Source organism: Narcine bancroftii, chromosome 6 (assembly GCF_036971445.1).
Source record: "Narcine bancroftii isolate sNarBan1 chromosome 6, sNarBan1.hap1, whole genome shotgun sequence".
Lineage (NCBI taxonomy): Eukaryota > Metazoa > Chordata > Chondrichthyes > Torpediniformes > Narcinidae > Narcine > Narcine bancroftii.
In genome coordinates, this window is record NC_091474.1 from 202,604,832 (window position 1) to 202,625,984 (window position 21,153).

The following is a 21,153-nucleotide window of genomic DNA, read 5'->3' on the forward strand; positions in this document are numbered from 1 at the left end:
TTGCAAAAACAACAAATGCAAAAACAATGCGTGTAAATAATATGGTATCCTCTGACCAAGCCACCCTACCCCAAGATGGAGGTCCCTGGGTTCATCACATACAGCTCTGAGATTTTTTTCCTTTTGGGCTAGGTTCCTACTTGTATCTTCCAAATAATCAACCCACCATCTGGTCTTGAATGTTTTATGTGTTGTAATTACTTCCCACAGTTTCACCTTATTTATATTAATTTATAGGGTTGGGCAGTATTTACAAGTAGGCAGAATCTGAAAATGTCAAAAAAAAAATGGTGGCAGGAGCTACTGCCACAGCAGTGCTGGTACCCAAAGACTCATGAAGACTGAGGATCAGAGATGCCGCGCTCCTCTGCTGATTTCTTCTGCCTGATCCAACTACCTATGGCTCAGTATAGGCTTTAAGTGGCCTGTTAAGGGAGCCAATGGTATTTTAAAATTATGTGACTGTGGAGTGTGGGCCCAAAATAGGGTGGCCATTCCTAAATGAGGACATGGTCATAGGTTATTGTATATATAACACACACGCATTATGTTCCAGAAAATTCTTTATAAGGTTTAAACAACATTGCAAAAACAACAAATGCAAAAACAATGTGTGTAAATAATATGGTAGGATACCCCAAGATGGAGGACCCTGTGTTTAGCAGTAGCCCCAAGGGGTTACAGGCTCTAGGGAAGCAGAGGACTGGCACAGGGCTCCAGAAAACCCCCCATTTGAGAAGAAACAGAGGAAATGACCCAATCGGATGGTGACCATGGTGGAGGACAAGTAAGGGCTCTGGAGCTGAAGAATATGCAGGTTGCCAGCAACTTGCAGGTAAAGGACTCATACCAGGCTGCTGACTGCTGGATACTGTCTCAAGACTGGCCAAGGGGTATTAGGTATTGGAACTGTGATGCGAGAGGGTGTCAAGGGGCTCTGGGCACTGAAAGCTTCCTGATCATGTCAGAGATTTGGATCTGGAGCTGGAGTTGCTGATAGTTTAGATTAAAGACTGTGTGGCTGCAAAGGCTACAGGAGAGATGGAGGCAAATCCACAGATACTCAGTGACTCTGAAGGGGATCTCCTTTGCTTCTCTTTCTCTGACTGTTCGGCAATATCTGTTGATGGTGAATCTTTGACTTCCTTACGGCAAACTAAATGCAATTTTGTATAATGTGTGTTTTATGTCATGTCAAAAAAACCTTGAATCTTGAGTTTAATCCTGCTTTTTGCAAATTATATTGCAATTTAGTAAAATGGAAGTCAGAAGATCTGATCAAGAATATCATGTCTTGTGAGAAATGTTCAGTCATTATCTTTTAATCAAATGATATATCCCATATTCAAATGATATATCCCATATTCAATGTTATTCTATTTTAAAGAACTAAAATGTATCCTGTTGGTGATTTCAAAGCAATACAAGATTAGGAGGAAACCTTCAGCATAGATTGTTAGTTTGCTTAGAACATTACAGCACAGAAACAGGCCCCCTTCGCCCCTTCTAGTCTGTGCTGAACCATTTTTTTTTTGCCTATCCCACTGACCTGCACCAAGTCCATAGGCCTCCATAACTCTCCCCTCTATGTACCTGTCCAAATTCTTCTAAATGTTAAAATTAAGACTGCATTCAGCACTTCAGCTGGCAGCTCATTCCACACTCCCAACTCTGTGTGTGGAAAGTTCCCCCTAAACAATGTGCTTTGGTTTCTAACCAAACCTATCCTCAGTGGAAAAAGCTTTTCCACATTTACGCTGTCTATCATTTTAAATACGGATTAAAATCTCCCCTCATTGATATCTTTCCCCAAGGCTCCAATAGCTCAGTGGTTAGAATGCTGGTCTTGAAAACCAGGGGCTTAATTTCTGTGCAGGGTGCTGGACAAAGTGGCAACTCCATCTTCCTTTTGGTAGATAAAGAATTTCAAGTATGTTACATTCTAAATGTAGTTTTACATGACAATAATGGAACCCTTACCTATAGTTGGGTGACCACAACTGCACACAATACTCCACATTTGGCCTCCCCAATGTCTTGTATAACTTTCCAACTCCGATACTCAATAGTTTGATTTATGAAGGCTAATATACCAAAAACACTCTTTTGAACCCTATTCACCTGTGATGCCATTTTCAGGGGATTATGTATCTGTATTCCCAGATCCCTCTGTTTTACCATGTACGTACTTGATTGGTTTGTCCTTTCAAAATGCAATACCTCACACTTGTTTGTATTAAATTCCATCTGTCGTTTTTCCAGAAGGTCCAGATCCCCCTGCAATCTTTGAAAAACCACCTTTGCTGTCCACAACGCCTCAAATTTTAGTGTTATCTGCAAACATTGATTCATTTTACCACATTATTATCCAGATCGTTGATAGAAAGGACAAAACAATGGTCCCAGCTCCTATCCCTGAGGCACACCACTAGTCACAGACCTCCAGTCTGAGAAGCAATCATCCACCACTACTCTCTGGTTTTGCCTGTCCAGCCATTGTCAAATCTAGTTCATAATTTCACCATGAATAGCGAACATCTGAACCTTCCTGACTAACTTTCCATATGGGACCTTATCTAGGGTCTCACCAAAGTCCTCGTTGACAACATCCACAGCCTTCGTCAACTTTCCTGGTAACTTCCTCAAAAAATTCTGTAAGATTAATTAAACACAACCTACCAGACACATAGCCACATTGACTATCCCTAAACTGTTTCTGGCTATCCAAATAATTGTATATCAGATCTCTTGGAACACCTTCGAAAAATTTACCTATTACTGACATCAGGTTTATCGACCAATAATTTCCAGGGAAAATAACAGCATAATAAGAGCTACATTCCAATCCTCTGGCATGACACCCATGACTAAGGTCATTTTAAATATTTCTGCCAGAGCCCCTGCAATTTCAACCGTAAGGTCCAAGGGAATATCTTGTCAGGCCTTGGGGATTTATGCATGCTTATTTGCTTGAAGGCAGCAAGCACTTCCTCCTCTTTAATCTGTATAGATTCCATAATCTCACTGCTTGTTTCCCCTTACTTCCCAAGACTCTTCTGTCCTTTTCTTGAGTGAATATTGGTTTTAAAAAAACTTTGAAGATTTCCCCCACCTCTCTTGGGTCTATGCAAAGCCGACCACTCTGTTCTTCAAGGGGACCAATTTTGTCCCTTGCTATCATTTTGTTCTTAATATACATTGTCTGTTAAAGTAACCTCATGTCTTGGAGTCTTCCTGATTTCTTGATGTTTTGCATTTTTATACACCTCAAGAACCTAATTTGCTCCATGATGCCTATACCTGGTATCCACCTCATTCTTCTGAACCGGTTTCTGAATATCTCTCGAAAACCAAGGTTCCCTTTGCTTGCTAACCTTGCCTTTAATCCTGACAGGAACATACAAACTCTGTACTCTCAAAATTTCAACTTTGAAGGTCCTCCACTTACCTCGCACATCCTTCCCAAAAAACAACTTAACGCAGTCCATGCATTCTAGATCCTTTTTCCTCAAAATTGGCCTTTCTCCAATTTAGAACCTAAACATGAGGCCCAGTCCTATTCTTCTCCATAATTAACTTGAAACTAATGGCATTATGAACACTGGACCCAAATCTTCCCTTACACACTCTTCTGTCACCTCATTCCCTAATAGGAGATCCAGTATTGCATTTTTTCTAGTTGGTCCTTCTATATATTGATGTAGAAAACTTTACTGAACATATTTGACAAACTCCAAGCCACCCAGCCCTTTTACAGTATGGGAGTCCCAGTCAATATGTGAAAAAAATAACATCTACCATCAGAACCTTAATTTAATGTGTCTTGGTTCCAGATTTGTGGTACATTTGGCAAGATTGGTATGATGAATATAGTTTTGAAATTTTCAGTTCTACCCTTAATAAATTTTGTGAATTTTTGTTAAATAAATTTATTACTGAATAAATATTATATTCTCTCCCTCTAATTTTGAGATTCTGTCCCTGGTTCTGGATTGAACCTCCAAATGATATCTTTTGTCCCTATCAGCTTGAACAAATCTGTTAATCATACTTCATATCTCGATAATGTCCCTCAATCTTCTAATTTAAATCTATTCAATGTAACTGTTATAATTTAACCTTTCTAGACCATTAATCAGTCTGATGAATATGTACTGCTCTGCATCTCAGGCCAATGTATTCTTTCTTATGTGAACTGAAAGGAGCATACAAGATGTGGTCTTGTGGTCCTTCCTGAATCCTGATCATCTTGATGTTGGATCTACTGTATATACTTGTGTAATAACCGATACTGTATAAAAGTCTACTCTATTTTTGCCTCAAGAATCTGGTATTTCCCATATACTGTATGCATCTTAAAGTCGACCTTCCCTTTCTCCCCCTCATGACACCCCAATCACCACCTCTTGCTTAGGTCTTGGCCACCTGCCTACCGAGCTCCTGATTTTCCTTGATGGCGGATCCTCACCTCAGCCACCTGCCCATCCGAGCTCCCGACGCCCTGAATGCGGACTTGCCATCCGAGCTCTCGACACCTCAAATAATTCACGTATTTATCAAGGTCAAAGTATCTTGCATGTGATAATCTACCTCCTAAATTTTACCCTGGTTTCCAAAGCTCAACTATTACACGCATATACACGTGTATTACACCCGTTCTCCCTCAATTTGAAAAAGGCAACAGATTTTCTATCAATAACATTAACATGATTGATATCTTTCCTTCAAAATTCCTAGTCATTGTGAAGAGGAAAGTTCAACTGAACCATTTGTTCTCCAATTTGTTTCCCTTAATGGAGAATCTAGAATAAGAGAGCATAATTTCAGGATTGAAAGGCATCTGCTTAGAAAAGAGATGTGGAGGAATTTCATTAGGCAGAAAGTGGAATTTGCTGCCATATGCAGTCATGGGGCCAGGTCATTGGGTGTATTGAAGGCAGAGATGGATATTTCTTGATTTCCCAGAGCATCAAAGGTCATGAGGAGAAGACTGGGCAGTGGGCTGAGTGGGGAAAGTAGATTATCTGATGATTAAATGGCAGGGCAGATTCAATGGGTTGAATAGCCTATTTCTGCTTCCAGGTCTTATGGTCTCAACTCCACTTAAGTCTTGAAATCTTACCTTCAGAAACATCCTCAATAATCTTCATAATTCTGAGCAGTTGACCATAAAAATTGCAGTTGGTCTTTTACATTCTTAGCAATGTCAGTAACAGCAAATATTTCCATGTGTTCTAGATGTAGATAGACGATCGGTATCCACAATGAACCTTGCGAAGCACGTTGATCCGGTCATTAGCAAGCGGCTTTCATCATCCTCCGTGACATTATTGAATTCTCCAGACAAAGGTGCCATTTCAGCCTAACTTTTTTCAATTTTAAACTTTAAATGAAGAAACGATCTTTGGCTAAGTCTTTTTAAATTTGGTGCAACCCACTGAGTTCCTCCAGGTTTTTGTGGATTGTTGAATTAATCATGGTAATTTTGTTTTTTAATCTCTAGAATGGTTTCAGACATTTCATTTTAATGCTTTCTGACTGCAAAATTGTTGTATAAAATGAAGTGAAACAAGTACAAATGCAGGCATTGTGTTTGTAGTTGATACGCAATGGTGTGGAGAAACTCAAGCCGCTTTCAGGTGCTCAAGCGCAGCTGGGGGAGTGCAGCTGGGATGCTCAGGTGGCCACAGAGAAGACACCTTTCTGTCACCTGAACGTGCCAGCTGAAGGAGAGCCACATCCGAGCGAACGCCGGCCCCTGTGGCCGTAGTCCCACTGCTGCTTTCAGGTGCCACGGGGGATTCTCAGAGCCGGAGATTATACCTATAGGAGGAGGGTGAGGTAAGTGCTCCTCCTGGCCAGATTCTCCACTTTCAGGTGGCCACCCGACAGCCACATTGGAGTATTTTGGCCAAATGAAAGTGCCTTCAGCAGGTCCTGCAGCGTCCATGAGTAGCAAAGATATATAACCAATGTTTCATGCCTGAGCCTTTCTTCAAGGTGTGAGCAAAAAGCAGGCAGGTACTTGAATAAAAAGATGGGTGGGGGGGGGGACAGAAGAGGGAAGAAGAAGCAGGATGAGAAGGGTAGTCGAACAGCCAAGAGGCCATAGGTGGATTTGAATAGAGGGCGAAGGAGAATGCTGAGAATTCATTGGGGGAGGGGGTAGGTCTGAATGTAGAACTGATGGAATGGACATGGGGATAGGGAAAGAGAGAGGGAGAGAGAGAAAAAACAGGAGGAGAGACACACCCACACCTCTGCCTTTGCCACCATTCAGCCCCAAACAGCCCTTCCAAGTGAAGCAATGCTTGTAAATCTGCAGGGGTCATCTCTTGCATCCAATGCTTCCACTGTGGCCTTGTCTACATTGGAGAGACGTAGGTCAGCCCCCATCCGACCCACCCCCTAATCTACTCTCTCCCTCTCCCTCTCCCTCTCCCTCTCCCTCTCCCTCTCCCTCTCCCTCTCCCTCTCCCTCTCCCTCTCCCTCTCTCTCTCTCCCCCCTATCCTGTCTCTTTCTCCTACCCTCTTCCAATTATGCTTTTCTCCCCTGCCCTCCTATCCATGTCCACCCACCTATGGCCTCTTGACTGTTGGCCTGTGTTCCTTCCCTATGTCCCTTCTTCCCTGTTCCCCCTACTTTTTTATTAATATGCCTGCCTATGTTTATTTTTTGCTCATACCTTAATGAAGGACTCTGGCCTGAAATATTAGTTTTGTATATCTTTGCTTCCTATGGACTCTGTGGGACCTGCTGAGTTTTTCAACACTTTTGTGTCTTAAGTATAAAATGAAGTATTGCTTTAGAGTTACAAAATATTATTTTGTATGTGTGTGAAGCCTGCCATCTCAAGTTTACATTTATGTGCCTATATCCACAACTTATATTTGTATATTTTTAGAAAATTTATTAATTGCTTTCATTTCTCCCCTTCTTTCTCTCTGCACCTCGGCTCAGTGGACGTCCATCACCTAGTCTTTTTAGATGCTGTGGTTTTTATAGCTTTGTGCTTATGGTAACCATTAAATACGTCATCTTTGCAAATTTCTTAATATTTGTTGCTTTGATCAAAAATTCTCAAATGTTTCAAAATGTTTTCTAAAATAACAAACGACTAAACAAGTGCACCTTATATTCTTTGCAATCTTTAAAAATGTGTATTTTATGATTATCTTGGTTGTTGCCTGGAGATGAGACATTGATGAAGTGGGGAAGGCATTTGAGGGCATAGGTGAGACCATTTAACAGCGTATTTAATTTTTGTCCAGCTCTCAAGCAAAGGATTTCATCCTTTATTAAACAGCGCTGTGAGCCGCATTCATCTACATCAGAAAGGTTCTGCTCTGAAACTAAACAAGGTGTTTCTGAGACATGAATGGATTTTGCATTTGTTATTGAATTACTCATTAGCTGCAACTGACTTTCAGTTGTGAAATTATCTGGGAAGCACTTCCTTTTACACTTGTATAGCAAACCAATCAACTTTCCTAAAATGGGTACTGGTTACCATTCACCTCTGAGATTCATGAATGGAAATTGCTTTAAGAACACTTAATGTGGAAAGGAAAAATTAATATTTATTCTTTACTATTTTTGTTATTATGCCATACTTCTATAACTCTAATTTTAACTGGTATTACATTTGTGCACGTTAGGATTTATGAAAGTTCAATCAGATTTTTTAAAATTTTCATTTCTGGTATTTTTTTTCTGCACCAATCAGCTGCACAGTTTGAAACAAACTATATTGAGATTGTTTTGATAGTGGAACCTAAGGTATGATGTTTATGGAGGACCAAAACCATTCAGTTTGATCATTTACTACCACTTTAGCATCCACTCTCTTCTGTCACCCCATCCATAACCATTGACTGTCTGAATGTAAGGATGGCAGTCTTGATGTCCTTGACTTCAGATAATGCAAGATTTGGAAATCATTAGTCATTTCCAACAACTGCATTCCCTCCCTTGCCGCAGTCCATCATAGGCAAGATGTTTTTCTCCTTGCTTCAACTCTTTAATTCCATTCTTCAACTCTTCCATTGTCCTCGAGCTTTTTCCTGCTGTTTTGGTTTTAATTTGGCTCAATATCCAATTGGCTGATAACCCCTGTAATTTAAACAGCATTGTCTTCCAGTATGATAATGCTTCAGTTTTGAAATTCTTATCCTGATATTTAAAATGCTGATAGTCCTCTTCCCCACCTTATCTCTAACCTCATCAAACTCAAAGATAGTTCAACAAAACTCAGAATGGTAATCCGCTGATAGTCCTCTTCCCCACCTTATCCCTAACCTCATCAAACTCAAAGATAGTTCAACAAAACTCAGAATGGTAATTCGTTGATAGTCCTCTTCCCCACCTTATCCCTAACCTCATCAAACTCAAAGATAGTTCAACAAAACTCAGAATGGTAATCCGTAGTTTGAGGGTAAGCTTTTCATTATTGTGTAATTGCAGCCTAGTTTCAAATATCATTCCCTAAGGCTTCATTACATCATTATAGACCATTTCTACCTGGGTGTTGCCTGACTCGCTGAGTTCCTCTATCAGCGTTTTTTCTGCTCAAGATTCTAAGATCTCCAGTTTTTGTTTCTTCATCATTATGGAGGTAATTTAGGAGAATGTTTAGATTGATGTGATATCAGGAGCAGATTTGAAATTTAATTTTTTTTCTTCCTACTTTGCAAAATTGTTACTCAAAATCTAGATTCCATCAGGTGGGGTGGTTGGGGGGGTTGGTGGGGGGGACACTTAAAACAACAAGCTTATGTTTTATATTCTCTATCCAGTCTTCTGGATATTCGGTCCCTACTTCCACCAGTAAATGTGTTAGCTTGCTCAAGATTTCAAATGGCAAATGTGATAAATGAAGATTTAAATAATTTTTTGACAGTATTCAAGTGAAAGATGAAACTTGTCAGTTTTGAAACCTCGAAGCTGTTACGTATTCTGAATATTTTGTGCACCTGAACCCCAAAGTACTAAAACAATTTGAACATCTGTGCTTCCAATTAAATACCTTCTCCTACTGTTAAATTTACTGGACTTTAAATTGCAAACTCTGCCTGCAACTTTTTTTGTTAATTTTTCTGTGCATTTGGTTGGAGATGAACATTACTGTTTAAAAATTGGAGCCTGAATATAATTCAGGAACTTTACTTAGTCATTCTTTTAAAATTTCCATATCTGGAATTCCAAGTTGCAAAAGGTAATGCAAATAATTCTATTGGTAAATAGGAGATCAGGGATTATAGAAGTTTGGTGTAATGCACAAGTTTAATTAAAGATGCCTTGCATGTAAGTGTTGTGAGCAGTATTTATCAAATTATATGCATTTGGATTGTTAAATTAATATTATGTATTAATTTGGGGTTGTCATTAATGTATTAGAGAACCAATAACATCATTAGTTGGTTCTGAGATTTATCAATGATAAAGTAATTGAGAATCATTGGAAAATTTTCAAAAGAAATCTATTGATCTCAGTAGCAAAAGGATTTGATTTCCAGATTAGTTTCACATCATAATAGTAAAACACACAGTGCAATTTTGGAAGGCTTCTGTGTGGCTACTAAAGATGATGCATTTATGTGATAATTCCTATACCTTGCTCTGCATGAAGCAAGTGTTATTTGTTTGTCTATAAAATTTGTATAAAACTTTACAAAAATAGTTCAATTTTTTGGCAATTTGGTTACTTTATTGTTTTGAAATAGCCTTTTGGGTTTGCTGAAAAGGACTGCTGATCTCTATATATCTGAAGCATCTACGATGTCACATGTTATGCTTGACTTGTCAGCAAATTATGGTGCATTTCGGCAGCATGCCTGGAGAATTTTTTCACTGCACAACAAAACCCATTGACTATGAATTCCACTTCATATTTATTTTTCAAAGCATTTTTCTAACACATTTAAAACAATGCTTCAATAATCCATTTGATCATTAATGCATGGTGTTTAACTTGACACACAACCTACTGTGTTTGGGCTTCATTAAAACTGCTCCAATTTTTTTAGTCAGTCTTTTTATACTTAAAATGGATTGAAATAGTTGATGTATAATTGTCAATCTATTTGTGTAGCCCGACGATTGCAGCTGAGTCCCTGGGAAAGCAACATGGTCACTCGCCTTCTAACTCCTACACACTCATTCCTAGCAAGAAGCAGAAGCATTGCTGCTTTGAATGGCAGTGGTCTGGATGCAGGTAATTCAACTATTCTCAAAACTTTAACACCAAATTATGCAGATCTATAATAGCAATTTGTATATTGACAGGCCTATCAAATCAGAGAATGTATTTGGGTGTTTTGCTTTAAAGAAATAATTGCTGTAACTGGGATCCTGCTAGAAAGTCGCAATGCATGGGATAGATGTGATCAGGTTGCATCAATGCAATTTGCATGGTTAATTTTTAATCTCTTTTTAAAGATCAAAGACATTTCCAAAATTATTTAGGAATACATTTGTTTGGAATTTCCAATTTGAACTCTGAAGAACCTTTATATAGAGTGTATAAGGAAACTAAATCTGATGATCATTTGAATTGAAAATTTGGCAGTGTCACTTGGATATAACATTAGCAGTTCAAATGGGATGTTTCCACTTTGGGTGGGTGAGATCATTGGTTGGAAAGAATGATGAATTAAATAATAGACATCTGTGAATAGAGAAATAGTTAATGTTTTATACAGATGGGATCTTGTCTGCGATGTTCAGCGGTGCAATAATTGTCTGAAGCTATAACGCAACCTATATTTGGAAAAATTCTAAAATTTTCAGTCAGCCACATAAACTAGCTTTCAATTGATAATTACGTTTGTTTTAAAAAAAAATGCCCTAAAGCCATGTACAGTAAAATCCTTTATGTGGAATTCAATCAACTGACCAAAGAAATCAAGGAAAATCATTTAAAAAAATTAAAATAAGAATAAAATATATAAGTTTAAAATTGTAAAAGTATATGTTCTTTGAAGTAACACATAAACCTTGCTTGAAGATAAGGGAACAAATATTCAGCCAGCGGAGTGCTGTGGTGGGGTTTGCTCGTAGTAGCTGTTTGAATAAAGTTCTGTGAAACAGCAATGGCATCATTCAGGGTGAAGTGCTGGTTGATGCTGCTTGCTGTTGGGGTGATTCTCTTCGTGTCCTTTAGCACTCCTTAGTAAGAATCACCCTTGTCAGAGGCTTTATATGCAAACTTGGGGGAGGGAGCAAATTATCTATGATATTGTTGTTTGTCTTTCGGCCAACTCCATAGAAGGGGAGGAACCTGCATATGCAGCGATGGTTAAATGTTTTCAAATAATGTGACTGAAAATAAAGTAGAATGTTTTACAGTCTAATACATTAATGCAAGTGAAGTTTGTTCAGAGTAAATACAGTATAGTATTTTTGTACAGGTACACAATCTTTATGCGGAACCTTTGGGGGACAGTGTGTTCCAAATTTCGGATTTTTCCGGATTTCAGAACAAAAGCCAGCTGCCCCAGATTTAAGCCTAACAGAATTGTGCTGCCGAATCCACCCCCTTCCAGTCGCGCTGCCATGTCTCCCTCCCCCACCCGCCCGAGTCGCGCTGCCGTCTCTCTCCCCCACCCGCCCGAGTCGCGCTGCCGTCTCTCTCCCCCACCCGCCCGAGTCGCGCTGCCGTCTCTCTCCCCCACCCGCCCGAGTCGCGCTGCCGTCTCTCTCCCCCACCCGCCCGAGTCGCGCTGCCGTCTCTCTCCCCCACCCGCCCGAGTCGCGCTGCCGTCTCTCTCCCCCACCCGCCCGAGTCGCGCTGCCGTCTCTCTCCCCCACCCGCCCGAGTCGCGCTGCCGTCTCTCTCCCCCACCCGCCCGAGTCGCGCTGCCGTCTCTCTCCCCCACCCGCCCGAGTCGCGCTGCCGTCTCTCTCCCCCACCCGCCCGAGTCGCGCTGCCGTCTCTCTCCCCCACCCGCCCGAGTCGCGCTGCCGTCTCTCTCCGAGTCGCGCTGCCGTCTCTCTCCGAGTCGCGCTGCCGTCTCCCTCCGAGTCGCGCTGCCGTCTCCCTCCGAGTCGCGCTGCCGTCTCCCTCCGAGTCGCGCTGCCGTCTCCCTCCGAGTCGCGCTGCCGTCTCCCTCCGAGTCGCGCTGCCGTCTCCCTCCGAGTCGCCCTGCCGTCTCCCTCCGAGTCGCCCTGCCGTCTCCCTCCGAGTCGCCCTGCCGTCTCCCTCCGAGTCGCCCTGCCGTCTCCCTCCGAGTCGCCCTGCCGTCTCCCTCCGAGTCGCCCTGCCGTCTCCCTCCGAGTCGCCCTGCCGTCTCCCTCCGAGTCGCCCTGCCGTCTCCCTCCGAGTCGCCCTGCCGTCTCCCTCCGAGTCGCGCTGCCGTCTCCCTCCGAGTCGCCCTGCCGTCTCCCTCCGAGTCGCGCTGCCGTCTCCCTCCGAGTCGCGCTGCCGTCTCCCTCCGAGTCGCGCTGCCGTCTCCCTCCGAGTCGCGCTGCCGTCTCCCTCCGAGTCGCGCTGCCGTCTCCCTCCGAGTCGCGCTGCCGTCTCCCTCCGAGTCGCGCTGCCGTCTCCCTCCGAGTCGCGCTGCCGTCTCCCTCCGAGTCGCGCTGCCGTCTCCCTCCGAGTCGCGCTGCCGTCTCCCTCTGAGTCGCGCTGCCGTCTCCCTCCGAGTCGCGCTGCCGTCTCCCTCCGAGTCGCGCTGCCGTCTCCCTCCGAGTCGCGCTGCCGTCTCCCTCCGAGTCGCGCTGCCGTCTCCCTCCGAGTCGCGCTGCCGTCTCCCTCCGAGTCGCGCTGCCGTCTCCCTCCGAGTCGCGCTGCCGTCTCCCTCCGAGTCGCGCTGCCGTCTCCCTCCGAGTCGCGCTGCCGTCTCCCTCCGAGTCGCGCTGCCGTCTCCCTCCGAGTCGCGCTGCCGTCTCCCTCCGAGTCGCGCTGCCGTCTCCCTCCGAGTCGCGCTGCCGTCTCCCTCCGAGTCGCGCTGCCGTCTCCCTCCGAGTCGCGCTGCCGTCTCCCTCCGAGTCGCGCTGCCGTCTCCCTCCGAGTCGCGCTGCCGTCTCCCTCCGAGTCGCGCTGCCGTCTCCCTCCGAGTCGCGCTGCCGTCTCTCTCCCCCACCCGCCCGAGTCGCGCTGCCGTCTCTCTCCCCCACCCGCCCGAGTCGCGCTGCCGTCTCTCTCCCCCACCCGCCCGAGTCGCGCTGCCGTCTCTCTCCCCCACCCGCCCGAGTCGCGCTGCCGTCTCCCTCCGAGTCGCGCTGCCGTCTCCCTCCGAGTCGCGCTGCCGTCTCCCTCCGAGTCGCGCTGCCGTCTCCCTCCGAGTCGCGCTGCCGTCTCCCTCCGAGTCGCGCTGCCGTCTCCCTCCGAGTCGCGCTGCCGTCTCCCTCCGAGTCGCGCTGCCGTCTCCCTCCGAGTCGCGCTGCCGTCTCCCTCCGAGTCGCGCTGCCGTCTCCCTCCGAGTCGCGCTGCCGTCTCCCTCCGAGTCGCCCTGCCGTCTCCCTCCGAGTCGCCCTGCCGTCTCCCTCCGAGTCGCCCTGCCGTCTCCCTCCGAGTCGCCCAGCCGTCTCCCTCCGAGTCGCCCTGCCGTCTCCCTCCGAGTCGCCCTGCCGTCTCCCTCCGAGTCGCCCTGCCGTCTCCCTCCGAGTCGCCCTGCCGTCTCCCTCCGAGTCGCCCTGCCGTCTCCCTCCGAGTCGCCCTGCCGTCTCCCTCCGAGTCGCCCTGCCGTCTCCCTCCGAGTCGCGCTGCCGTCTCCCTCCGAGTCGCGCTGCCGTCTCCCTCCGAGTCGCGCTGCCGTCTCCCTCCGAGTCGCGCTGCCGTCTCCCTCCGAGTCGCGCTGCCGTCTCCCTCCGAGTCGCGCTGCCGTCTCCCTCCGAGTCGCGCTGCCGTCTCCCTCCGAGTCGCGCTGCCGTCTCCCTCCGAGTCGCGCTGCCGTCTCCCTCCGAGTCGCGCTGCCGTCTCCCTCCGAGTCGCGCTGCCGTCTCCCTCCGAGTCGCGCTGCCGTCTCCCTCCGAGTCGCGCTGCCGTCTCCCTCCGAGTCGCGCTGCCGTCTCCCTCCGAGTCGCGCTGCCGTCTCCCTCCGAGTCGCGCTGCCGTCTCCCTCCGAGTCGCGCTGCCGTCTCCCTCCGAGTCGCGCTGCCGTCTCCCTCCGAGTCGCGCTGCCGTCTCCCTCCGAGTCGCGCTGCCGTCTCCCTCCGAGTCGCGCTGCCGTCTCCCTCCGAGTCGCGCTGCCGTCTCCCTCCGAGTCGCGCTGCCGTCTCTTTTTCCCCCTTGCCCCCCCCGAGTCGCACTGCTATCTCCTTCCCTCTGCTGTACCAGCACCAGGAAAAAAAAATGTTGGTTTTTGGAGCTTTTCGGATTTTAGATGTCAGGATAAAGGATTGTGTACCTTTATTTTTAAACTGTTTATTCTCAATGCAGGTATATTAGTCAGGCATTATAAGAGTAAGTCTCGAGCAACCAGAAAATACACTTCTCTGGCATTTACCAATCCCCATTGATGCCAGATAATAGCAGGGGTTTTGCTGTATATTTTGCCCTTCATCCCGTTATTAAACTTTTTCGTCTCAACTCTACCTGATTAGGTGTTTTCCTTTATTAAAATTGGGGACTTAGGACTTGTTAATTTTCAAGTGTTTGAATGATACGTATTGATGGCTTTAGCTGTGTATTTTGCAAGTTACATTATAAGTAAGTGTGACTTCAATTAATTTTTTTTAATCTTGAAGGTGTTCTAGTTTGAAGTTTTGAATTACTTTCAGTGCTGTTGTCTATCATTGTTCTTTATATTAAGTAATACCTATGCTGCAGATCTTTTTAGGAAAATCTGTTCTTTCTTCCAAAGCATTGTACTGCTAGTTACCAACATCCTGCTTTCTTTGTGCCTCCTGTGTTCTGACAGCTGAAAAGATAAGAATATATACAAAAAAGGCACTGTATTTTTCAATTCTATCAGTTGCTTGTAATACTGTTTTGTTATTTGTGTGTCTGTTTCCTGACTTTTCACTGTAAAACCAAAACCATTTCTGTTTGGGTAGATTGGAAGAGTTGATTTCTTAAAGCCTTTTTTGCCTGAACAGCTTCTGTAAAAGTTGCTATTACTGCCAATAAGTTTAATGCAAATTTCAGCACCTAATAATTGCACATCATTTTTGTTCCACAATGCCAATTGCATCATTCTTCATCAAGTAATTGGTCAGCTATTTTTTACATCTGCTTGAACTTTGTAAAAATGAGTAAATTGCTGACCAGAGCTTCTCTCTATTTGGCATTCAAATACCTCTGATGGTGTGAAGTTCTTGCACACTTGTAGATGCTAACTCAAGACACCAAGTGATTTTGGAACTCCTCAAATTAAGATAACTTTTAAAATGCATAGTCTCTTAATAATCACTTAATAGCCCTTAAAATTTGGCTTGTCTTTATTGGAAACTTAAATTAAAAGCTTTTGTTTTACTTTAAACTTATTTTGATGCCATTTGGTTGCCTTTGGCAAGGATAGAATTAATTCTCTCCCTATTCCTCACCTCTCAATATAGATTTGCTTTACATTTCATCTCATGTACATTGCTTACCTGTTCACACCCTATCAAATCCCATTACAGATGGCAAAGTGCTGACTTCGTTTTGTCCCCTTTAAAATCTAAAGCGTTGAAATCGTGAAATCTGATAAAATAATCTGTGTAAAAATGCAAAAATGTAGCAACTAAATAAATCTGTCAAGCTACTTTAAGGGAAATGTTTAAATTACTTTTCTGTTTGCTTTGTGAAAGTATTTCAGTTGGAAACTGAAACCATCTTTCAATCTTGGCAAAGTGGATTTCTGAAATATCAGAAATGGTTTTGGTTCCTTTTTGTATTCCTTTCAAGCTAATGCTTGCTGTCTTTTCTCCTCTTGCTGTTCAAATCCATTCTTCACTTCACATAATACTGCAGTTATCCCAATTTGTCCTCGTTCAGTATCTGCCAGCTCTATTACTCCACCTATTTGCAAGAATCTTCACAACAGTATGTCTGACTGGCCAAGAACAATTGTGACCACGCATGATGTTCGTAGGCGGAGCAGATCAGCTCATCCTACTCGGGTAAGCAGCTGTTTCGTAATGAATATAATGCAAAAGAGTAGTAGTTATTGATAATATTGTTGTCCTGAATGACTATCATTTTAAAGTCTTCAATTTAAATGTAGCCAACTGCGACAAAGATACACACACACACACACACGCAGGTTAAGCTCACTCACTTTATTAGGGCTAGAAAGGCTGCTTTTATACTGTTCAAGTTCCCGCCGTTTTTTGCTGATTGACTGAGTCAGCCATATGAATAACAATAGCGGGCGGGAACAACCATGTACATGAATGCCCTTCTTCCCCAGCCTGTTTCTGCTGAGTTAGCTGGGAAGCTTGACCAATGTCATTTTAGGGCTGATGGTCTGATGCTGCCCCAGCTTCTACCCCTGCCGGTTCGTTGTCCTGGGAGTTGCTTTAGCGATCTCTGCATTTGCTGCCGTGCAGTGTGGAGGCCGATCTCCACAATTGCGGGCCGCCACATAAATATATTTAATTTCAATGGTGTAGCATGTAAAATTCTTTAGTTTATTACATGAAGCATAACTTCCAACAGAGTGAACAAAGAATGTTAAAAACATTTGATAAGGTCCTGCATAAAAATACTTTTATTGCAGCATGTTGTCATGCAAAAGGACTTGGGAGTGTTTGTGTAAGAATCACAAAAGGTTGGTTTGCAGATGCAGCAGGCTATCAAAAGTCAAATGGAATGTTAGCCTTTGTTTCTAGAGGGATTGAATTTAGGGCCAGGGAGGTTATGCTACAACTGTACAAAATACTAGTAAACCTGCATCTACAGTACTGCATGCAGTTTGGTCTCCTTACTTGAGGAATGATGCATTGGGTTTAGAGGTGTTGCAGAAGAGGTTCATCAGATTTATTTCCGAGCTTGAGGGGGTTAGCCTATGAGGAGGGATCAAGTCATCTTGGACTATACTTGCTGGAATTTAGGAGAGGGGATCTTGTCGTAACGTATAAAATTATGAAAGGTATGGATAAGAGCAAGGTAGGAGAGTTGTTTCCATTGTTAGGGGAGACTAGAACTAGGGACATAGCCTCAGGATTCAGGTTGAATACCCTCATCCAAAATGCTTGGGACCAGAAATATTTTGGATTTTTGAACACCATTTTAAAAAATGCACTAATTCACTAAGATTTAAAGAAGCATGCATTAGCATAACAATACCAATATTTACATATGCATCTACATTCTATAATGCACTACTTATGTCCACTACATCCTGTTCTCCAATTGGGATTTCTGAACTCTATTATGTATTGCCTTAAGGAACCACGGACAAAAAAGTTTTGGATTTTGGATCATTTCAGATTTCAGGTATTTAGATATAAAGGGGTATTCAACCAATAGTAGATTTAGGACTGAGATGAGGAGGAGCTGCTTTTGCCTGAGGGTGCTGAATCTGTGGAATTCACTGCCCATTGAAGCAGCAGAGACTACCTCAGTAAATTTATTTAAGATGAGGTTGGATAGATTTTTACATCATAGGAGAATTAAAGGATATGGGGAAAAGCCAGGTGACCTTACTCCTGCTCCTAATTCTTATGTTCTTAAAATTTGGTGTATGTGGGCAGAGGGTCAGAGATAGCATTTCAAGGTCAATAGTCCTTCTCACATTTCATATGCTTGACTTCTAACAAAATAGTTTCTGGAAATTTGCAACAAATTTGTCAGTATTCACTAAATACTGTAAGAAGTTGGATCAGGCAGCATTTTGGGAAGATAAATTATTAGGACAGTGTGATAGTACAGATCTATCACCAATGTGCATAGTGTATATAGTTACTGTATCTAGACTGAGCTTACAGCGATTGGCTGAGAGCTAAGCCACGCCTATTGTCTGGGCCTTAAAGGGTTGTGTCCCTAGCCAGGTCGGATCATTCCGGACTGGTCGGCCACCTGTGAAGAGCTCCTGTCTTTTGCTAATAAAAGCCTTTGTTTGGATCAACAAGTCTTTGGTTCTTTCGACGAGCTCTACAGACAGTGATGGGGATACAACAATTCTTGAATTGTGGAGTGAAAAGGAAGAGACCAAGAACAAAAAAGGGAGGGCTGATGCAGGAGACGGTGGCAAAACTTGTGATAGAGCAGGATGAAAAGGTGCAATAAGGGAACAATGAGAGGTATGTCTGGTGTGGAACAGTATAGGAAAAAGCAGTCAGACTTGGAATGAGATGGAGAATTAAAGTGATCTTTTCTTGGGAGTTGAGCGCATAGTTTATTGTCATATACACAAGTCTAATGTACAAAATTCATCAGAATTCTTACTCTCTGAAGCCAAACTGGCTCATAACTTACATTAATTAAATAATATAAATTACCGCAATATGCTAAAACAGAAAATATATATTATTATTCACTATTGCAGTTGTTGTAAAAGAAAAATGTGAAATTTCAGTAATGCAGACATTCTTTTGGTGGTCCCAGGGTAGTTCATGGTTTGGGTAGTATTGGGAGGTTCAAGAGCATGATCCCTCTTTGTTGGGGGGGGGGAGGGGAGGGTGAAAAACAATGTTCTTCAAATGAGAGGTGTTGGATTTTAGGCTTTTGTACCTTATCTCTGAAAGTAGCAACAAAAGGAGAGTGTTTCAAGGGTAATGGGATTCCTTTATAATGTTGGCTGCCTTTTTGAGTCATTGTCTCGTGTGGATGCTTTCAGTGGTCAGGAGTTCAGTGTCCATGATGATCTTCGCTAGGCTTGCCACTTTCTGCAGCCTTCTGCATTCCTGGGCACTTAAATTTATGATGCAACCGGCCAGTATATTTTGCATAGTACACCTGTAGAAGTTTAGCAGCATATTCGAGAAACACACTAAATCTCCTTAGACTTGTTCTGAAATAGAGGCATTGGTGTTCCACCTTCATGTTTGCATTGATGTTCAGACATCTAGAGGTCAAGGTCCATGAACTTGAAGGAGCAATGCTTCTTTACCACCATCCCATCAATGAAAATGTATGTGTTGATTTAGCCTTTTCTACCTAAAGAACAAAATAAGCTCTTTGGTCTTACTGGTGTTGAGAGCAAGATTTTTATTCCAGCGCCATCCAATTCATCAAGACCAAAAACATCCTTAATTTTCTTCAAACATAATAATAAGGTCAATATTTAGCTTATTAGTCTTAACCTCCTTCTAATTCCAAGCATTTGTTGATGTAATGTGTATATGTTCAGGAAAGTTTTTTTTCCCACTGTCCAGTCAATCACTTTTCACGTCTCTAAGTTCACTGATATCAGGCAATTTTCCATACTCTGCACAAAATTTAACATTTATGGTCCTCATCAGGCTCTGGTGCTTTAACTTGTTACTGCAAAGGAAGGTTTTTGTTGGTTTCAGAGAGGTGCTTGTTGGACACACATAAACTGATCTCCTTCAATCAGCCACTTCAGTGTCTTGACAAAGGAACTTGCCCCCTCATGGGTTTTCCAAAAGATAACGTCTTCTTGCAGGTTAACACAGAGTGTTCTTCTTTTTCCCCATTTCAAGAGAAACACATTAACGGGCCACATCCTCTTGTAATTGACTTCAACTATTTAGAATAGGTTGATCTCAGAATTCAAAATTCATCTTCATATGGAATCTTACAGCAAGTTTGCCAAATTTACAGTTTTACAGTTTCCAACATCAATTCCTGCTGTAAACTGTGTGTGTGTATGTGTGTGCGTCTCTCTCTCTCTCTCTCTCTCTCTCTCTCTCTCTCTCTCTCTCAAGAAAATAGCATGTTTTTTTCTCTCTTTTTGCAAAAACCACATGACCCCTCTTTGAACCGCAAACTTCACCAGACTTGGATCACTGGCACCGGCAAAAGATTAATCATTTTCTGAGCCTGGGCATTTGTTCCTTTAAAGACTATAGACCATTTCGATTCCACAACATCAGTCCAATTAACCACTGACATGACGTCTTCAAAGGCACTCTTTAAAGTCACTGTAGTGAGGGTCTTTGAAGATAGACTTTTTTTTAAGACACTCCTTGGTGGAGTAAAGTCTGGAGCCTGTGATATCACAGGTCAACTTAACAACACTCTGTAGTTTATTTTTGACGTGAGAGTTGGCACCCCCCATACCAGGCTGTCTTGCACTAGTCCACACACTTCCCACTACACATGTGTAGAAGTTTGCCAAGGTTTTCAATATTGTACCAAAATTCTGCAAACTCCTGAGGAAGTTTTTTTTAAATAATTTTTTATTTTTCACACTGTGAACCATATCAACCAAAATATATATAAACATTTCCCTTTTAAATATACACAATGGCATTTTCTCCCGTTTTTTTCCCCCTACCTTCCCTCCCCCCTTCCCACCCCCTCCAAAACCAATAAACATTCAACATATACAATACAATAAAAACCATTAAACAATGTCATCACACAATGAAAATAGACAAGAAAAATGTGTCATCTACTTTTACACACTGGATCAAGTCATTTTGTCTTATCATTTTATCATTTTAAGGGGTGGAGGTCTGAGGCAAGCCCTCTCTGTTATGTTCCATATACGGTTCCCAAATTTGTTCAAATAATGTGACTTTATTTTTTAAATTATGTTATTTTTTCCAATGGAATACATTTATTCATTTCCATGTACCATTGCTGTACTCTCAGGCTCTCTTCCGATTTCCAAGTTGACATTATTCATTTTTTTGCTACAGCTAAGGCTATCATAACAAATCTTTTTTGCGCTTCATCCAGTTTGAGGCCTAATTCCTTACTACTTATATTACTTAGAAGAAAGATTTCTGGATTTTTTGGTATGATGTTTTTTGTGATTTTATTTAATATCTGATTTGGATCTTCCCAAAACTTTTTCACTTTCTCACATGCCCAAATTACATGTACTGTTGTTCCCATTTCCTTCTAACAGTGAAAACATCTATCTGATAATGTTGGATCCCATTTTTTTTAACTTTTGGGGGTGTGATATATAAACTGTGTAACCAATTATACTTTATCATGTGTAACCTTGTTTTTATTATATTCTTCATAGTTCCAGAACATAACTTTTCCCATGTTTCATTTTTTATCTTTATGTTTAAATCCTTTTCCCACTTTTGTTTGGGTTTATAGCTTATTTCATCATTTTCCTTCTCTTGCAACTTGATGTACATA

General features: G+C 42.9%; 1 protein-coding gene across 4 annotated transcripts in view; it reads left to right on the forward strand.

Moving 5' to 3' along the window:
• map7b (microtubule-associated protein 7b) overlaps positions 1-21,153 on the forward strand; it is a 138,957-nt gene that overhangs the window by 66,141 nt on the left and 51,663 nt on the right. For 3 of the 4 annotated variants that reach the window (XM_069887229.1, XM_069887226.1, XM_069887228.1), the window contains exons 6-8: positions 5,239-5,349; positions 10,093-10,215; positions 15,898-16,046. In XM_069887229.1, the coding sequence (XP_069743330.1) occupies positions 5,239-5,349; positions 10,093-10,215; positions 15,898-16,046 (383 nt within the window). The remainder of the gene's footprint in view (positions 1-5,238; positions 5,350-10,092; positions 10,216-15,897; positions 16,047-21,153) is intronic. The other variant, XM_069887227.1, reaches the window with a different exon arrangement.